The following is a 6,528-nucleotide window of genomic DNA, read 5'->3' as shown; positions in this document are numbered from 1 at the left end:
ATAGTGTCTGTGTTGACATTGAGTAGATTTAAGTTGACATGCTCTTACCTCTAAATTTGTGGGTTTGTTCCAAAGTTAGAACTTACTACAAGTAGTAATAGTAATTAAGCACAGTGGAATGGCAGAAATAGACTGAATGTCTAAAAGTATATATTTTGTCGTTAGTCTTTCGTTTTCATCATCATCATCATCATCATCATCGTTTAACGTCCGCTTTCCATGCTAGCATGGGTTGGACGATTTGACTGAGGACTGGTGAAACCGGATGGCAACACCAGGCTCCAGTCTGATTTGGCAGAGTTTCTACAGCTGGATGCCCTTCCTAACGCCAACCACTCAGAGAGTGTAGTTTTCTCTTTTGAAATTACTTGGCTTGACTTCATTTATATATCTGGGGACAATTTCTTCCTCAGCACTGTTGTGGCCTTGTGCCATTATCAAAAAGTATTCTTAATGAAATGTGTTTAATGATGTTTTATAGTTTTTTCTGACTCATAGTATCACAGTATCGACCAGGCCTTCAGATGTTGTTATACTCCACTGGTCACAGTGCACTTCCAAACCCCAATTGCTTAACCAAATCGTCTTCCTATTGTTGTGAAGACCTTCCAAGTGACCTTTTGTGATCTTTCGGCTATTACTCAGCAACTGCACAGGTCCACCTGTAGTCTCTCAACCTTGTGACATGTATGGCCCAGCAGAACTTGTGCTTTTGGTACTCTGTGATCACATGATTCACTCACTCCATTCTTGAAGTATCTCATTTTGAATGTGCTCTCTTAATGATATTCCTAACATAGATCTTTCCATGGCCCTTTGCATCATTGCCAATTGATGTTCTATTGTCTTCGTTGTCTCAATATCATATTAGAGCACAAGTAGGACAATGCTACTGAAGAGTCTGGCACATATGGCAATTGCTAGCTTTGTTTTGAGCTCATCCTTTGAGTTAAATACCTGAAAAACTTAATTAAATGAGTTTGTCTTCAAGGAATAAGTGAGGCAATATAGCTCAAAATGAAAGTTTCTCTTTTTAGCTTAAAAATGGAACCTATTAATCCTGTGCTCTAAGGATCAGGCATTTTTGTGATTTCATCATCACCTTAGTCCCACTGCATGGTACCTTGGGCTAGTGTCTTATACTATAGCCTCAGGCTGACCAAAGCTTGTGAGTAGATTTGGTAGATGGAAACTGAAAGAAGCCCGTCATGTGTTTGTCCCCCCACCACCATTGCTTGACAACCAATGTTGATGTGTTTACATCCTCATAACTTAGCAGTTCAGCAAAAGAGATTAATAGAATAAGTACTAGGCTTACAAAGAATAAGTCCTGGGGGCAATTTGTTTGACTAAAGGTGGTGCTCCAGCATGGTCACAGTCAAATGACTGAAACAAATAAAAGAATAGTTTTAACATCTATTTATTTATCAGCTCTTATCAATATTTATGATTATCAATTGCTTATGTTCCTGTAAATAATGACAAGTGATACAAAGCTATGATATATAAGGGTGCACTGGGTAAATCATCGCCATTTTATATTTTTAATTTCACGCATGTGCATTGTTTGTTTTTGATTTTGTTGACTACACAGTATAGTAGGGTCAGTTGGACACCATCTGTGAGAAAAATAGCACCATGACACAATTCATTCTGCCCAAAATTTGGTAACGACATACTGTACTGCTTGGCATTTGTGCCAGAAGGTCCAATACAAACATTTCAAAGTATTTGGGAGTCAATCTGAGGACCAAGTGTGATGAAAATCAAACATCCAGTCAACATCATGGTGTTTGGGGTGGTCTCTAGTGATGGTGACGTTATGCCTCCATTCGTCTTCCCACACGGCCTCAGTCTCAACATGGAGGCTTACATCAAGTGCCTGGAAGAAGTAGTGCTACCCTGGGTCAAGAGGGTGGCTGCTGGAAGACCCTCTGTTTGGCAGCAGGACTCTGCATCATGTCACATAAGCAGGAGAACCCAGTCATGGTTTTCAGATAATTTCTGTGACCATATCACCCTTAACATCTGACCACCTAACTCCCCACACTGCAACTCCCTTGATTTTTATGTGTGAGGCGCAGTTGAGCAAGAGACCAACAAAACTCTTTGTAACACCAAAGATGAACTGAAAGCAAGGATTATGGCAGCATTCATCAACTTAAACAAGGAGACCATCCAGAAGAGTTGCGGGAGATTCCGAAGTCGTCTGGAGGCCATGATTGAAACCAATGAGGATTTTATTGAATAAATTTACTCTTTAGTATTTGAATATATTTTTATGCAACTTTGGTAAATATATCTGTTAAAATGTGATGTCATTGTTGTTTTCATTTTCATGTAATTTAGACGACAGTTTACTTAACTGCACTATATATATATATATAGTGCAGTGAATAAAAGTGTGGCTCTGTTTAAAGCCCCCCCCCCTTTTCTGTGCAATATAACTAACTGCTCTTGGAGAATATGTCTGGATACTGAACCCATTTCTGGACATTGCTTAAATATTTGTGACTAACTCCTCCCCTTCCCAATGTCAAGATATTTCCCTTTCAGCATTCTATATATATATATATTGATGCAGTAACAATATTCTCAAGGTTTTTTATGGCTAATCAGTAGCTGTAATTTATTACATTTAGCTATAAAATAAGACGAAAAATATTACTGTATTGTTTTTGATTTTAATATTGCAATTGAATGGCATGTTAGTTGGGCTTTGACCTGCCAGCAGAAGGTTCATCAGCTCATACCCTGACAATGATGTGCAGTGTTTATACAATTATAAAATGTCAAGACCATTCAATTGTATATAGGTATCATGTGCAGGTTTAATTTACTGCTTTAAATCATGTGAGCTGTGTGTATCAGATGTGTTTGGTTAGCTTGAAGTATTAAGCTAATATTTTTCCATGGATTTTGAGAAGGTTAAAATAATCAAACCTTCCTTGTGACCCTGTTAAAACCACAACCTTGAATCACTGTCCAAATAATGAAAAATTATATTCAGTGGTTCCCCAAGAACTCAATGGGTTATGGAGTATTACTTTTTAATTCTCTAATTTATGTCAACTTTCTTCAATTAAATGCTTCTCTGTTTCAGAAAAGTGTAGTGCAAGCTGTTCTTGATGTGACTAATGAACGGCCTTGGCTATGGGCCGTATTCATTGTTGTTGTTTTGCTTCCTATTGTACTTGTTATTGCCTATTGCTGTGTAGGCAGCTCAGCAAAGGTAAGCTTTCCCTTTGAAAATAGCTGGTTTGCATTGCATGCAGCTGCATATCCAGTTTTTTCTTTATCTTCTAAAATACTAAAGCCTTTGTGTGTACATGAAAAAAGTGTGGCTCTGTTTAAAGCCCCCGTTTTTCTGTGCAATGTAACTAACTGCTCTTGGAGAATATGTCTGGATACTGAACCCATTTCTGGACATTGCTTAAATATTTGTGACTAACTCCTCCCCTTCCCAATGGCAAGATATTTCCCTTTCAGCATTCTACTTATCATTGTTTCAATGATTCATGTTTTGTCGCATTTTAAAAAAAAGATTTGGTTTTGTTTTCTGTATACAGGAAAGTAGCTATTTCATGATGTTGATGAATAAACTTTCATTTGCTGCTGAAGACAATCCCTGGTTAATTGTTACATATGGAATGATTATTATCATTCCTATCATACTACTGTCTCTCTACATTATCTCTAAAGGAGGGAATCAAGAGGTAGTTTATGTGTTGTGGCTGCATTGTCCAGTATTTTCTATACTAGTTGCAGTAGTTGCTCAAGTATAGCTTTCACATTGCTTTTTCTCCCACTTGCCTCTCTTTGATATATTTGTTCATTCAAAACCTGCAGTTTAAGTACCCCACTTTTAGATGTAGTGATTATATTGTTTTTGTGCACAGGTATGGCTGCAATGTTAAGAATTTTGCAACTGATCCAACTTCATGGCAACTTAGGGCAGATGTCTTCTACTATAGCTGCAGGTTGATTAATATCTTGTCAGTGCTGAGAAACTATCATTATGTGTGTCTTTCTATACTGGTTGGAGAAACTGGTGCTTTACAAATGAAGCCCTTTCAAATATTTGTTCAACATCAAGTTTATAGATACTCCTTAACTACTTATTCTTTCAGAAATAGAGTGAGCAGTGGTTGGCCTGTCAGAAGCTTGTGACTACTAATGCTCTAGTTGTGATATATAACACATTGTATACAAGTACTACAAACTGGTAGTGAACTCTATCTTGAGCTGAGTTTGTGGTTAAACTTAAATTACCAGCTGACATATAACACCATGTACATGCTATTTTCAGTGCTTATCAAGCCAGTCCTCCTTAGATAAGTGTGAAGAATTTGTCTTGGTTTGTATATTCCATTATGGCATAGTTTCTGTTATTGGATGCCCTTTCTATACAATTCAGAGTATACTTATTATGATACTAATACTACAGAGGTTACTTTGTTCCCTGCAAGACTAAAAAGTACTCTTGACTTAAAATTCAATGCAAACATTGACCAAGAATGTGAATAGGAAAAGCATGAAAATCAAGAGGGTGAAAGAAGCAAGATTATAAGTATCATGGTGCAAGCAGGGTGGTAGGGGAAAGTGATAGGGAGACATTAATGCAGGTGTTGTATGACATTCACAGTGATAGAGATAGGGAATAATGTTTGAGACAGATAGGAGTAAACAAGAATGCATTCAATGGCATAAACAATACAGCAGATCTGATGCCAACCTTTATATATATACTAGCAGCATAACCTGACGTTGTCCGGGTGTGACTTATTACGCCATCTACGATAAGTCTTGCTAGGTGAAAATCAACTAAAAAAGGAAGCCTTACAACGAATAAACCCTTATGATGTAAATATGTTCATAATTCAAAAGACAGTGAAATTAATAGGGAAAGTCTGAAGGCTGTTTTGCGTAACATTATTAAGCATACGTAAATTTCATCCGTCTAATTGGCTATAGAAATGCTTGTGCAAAACAACTTTTTGCGCTGCCCTGATTATACATAGCAGGGTAATCCCTTTTAGCAGGAACTAGGATGGCAATTTGTGATGAAGCAATTGCTGGCGATCTGTTGCTACACAGTTTTGCCAGAATTCTATCAGATTGGGCAGAAATCTTATATCTATAATGTTTATGTGTATGTTGTTGTCACAGATCACGTATGTGTGGTTGTGTGTGTGTTTTTACGCTTCTATGTTATGAAAAATATGTTAGAGGTAGAGGGATACAAGAAAACTATTAAATGGGAGAGAGGAAAAAGAAAGAAGACTTTGTATGTATCACTTTCTCTTTCTCTCTCTCTCTCTCTCTCTCACTCTTATTCTATATTTTATGTTGAGCGCGTGATATATGTGTATAAGAACGCTGTTACAGGTAGAAGGGAAGAAATATAAAAGTTGCTAGAAATAACAGCCAAACCTCCCTTAAATCACAAAGTAAACGGAATTTTAAAAAATCTAATTACTGCATTGGAAAGTCCACATCGAGAAAATTTCATTGATGTAAAAAAATTTACGAAAAAGTGGAAAATGTGGATTTCTATAAACTTTTAAAAAGACTTCACACAGATCCACAACTTCACGTTTATTATATACAAGATAAATTAGAGAATATAAACTATAGATAATAAGTGAAATAAATTAGGTTACATTCAGATTGCAGCTATCAAAGTTTAAGAAAAATTATAATAAATTAACTTAGTAATGGGGTTCAGATACAATATTAAAAATAATATCAAAAGAAAGAACGGATTTAATCAATAAAGTGAAAAGTAAACAAATATTACGATGTAATCGTTACTATCTCACATATACATATAAATTAAAAATTAAGTAACTATTATGATGTAAAGTAGGTAGATGAAAACAACACCACTATATCAAATAATTCATTAGATACTTGAGAAAAAACACCCAACTCATTTAAAGGTTTATATTAAAATAGAAATAAAGTTAAAGTTAACATATCTGTTATCTCTGTTGCTCTCTGTCTTTGCACCGTCGCTAGAAGGGGACTGAACTCATGTTTGCAAATAATGGCGACTTGAAACTTGTTAGAATTTATGGTTTAAAATTATTTTTAATGCAAAATTTCACGTGTTAGGAAGCAACGAAAAAAAAAGACAAATAGCCGATTCCGGGCATTTTCAACCATGAGGAATCCATCGGTGCGACTCCCAGATTGCTATCTTGTAAGGCGTGGATTTCTATAGATGCAACACACTCACAAACTCAGCTATATAGATATGGATATATATGTATGTATGTGTATGTATATATATGTATATACATATATTTATATGTCTATATATATATACATATATATATATATGTATGTATATATATATGTATGTATATATATATGTATGTATATATATATGTATGTATATATATATGTATGTATATATATGTATATATATGTATGTACATATATGTATATACATATATATATATATGTATGTATATATATATGTATGTATATATATGTATGTACATATATGTATATACATATATA

The 6,528-nt window shown here is 35.2% G+C and overlaps 1 protein-coding gene across 2 annotated transcripts in view; it reads left to right on the top strand.

Annotated features, from left to right (window-relative positions):
- Positions 1–6,528, top strand: part of LOC106883675 (calnexin) — a 53,404-nt gene that overhangs the window by 31,984 nt on the left and 14,892 nt on the right. The window contains exon 13 of one of the 2 annotated variants that reach the window (XM_014934776.2): positions 3,104–3,232. In XM_014934776.2, the coding sequence (XP_014790262.2) occupies positions 3,104–3,232 (129 nt within the window). Of the gene's footprint in view, positions 1–3,103; positions 3,233–3,569; positions 3,801–6,528 lie in introns of those variants that run through there. The other variant, XM_052972386.1, reaches the window with a different exon arrangement.

This window comes from Octopus bimaculoides, chromosome 13, assembly GCF_001194135.2.
Source record: "Octopus bimaculoides isolate UCB-OBI-ISO-001 chromosome 13, ASM119413v2, whole genome shotgun sequence".
Taxonomy (NCBI): Eukaryota; Metazoa; Mollusca; class Cephalopoda; order Octopoda; family Octopodidae; genus Octopus; species Octopus bimaculoides.
Note: the sequence above shows the minus strand (reverse complement) of the source record. Positions and strands in the feature narration are given on the sequence as shown.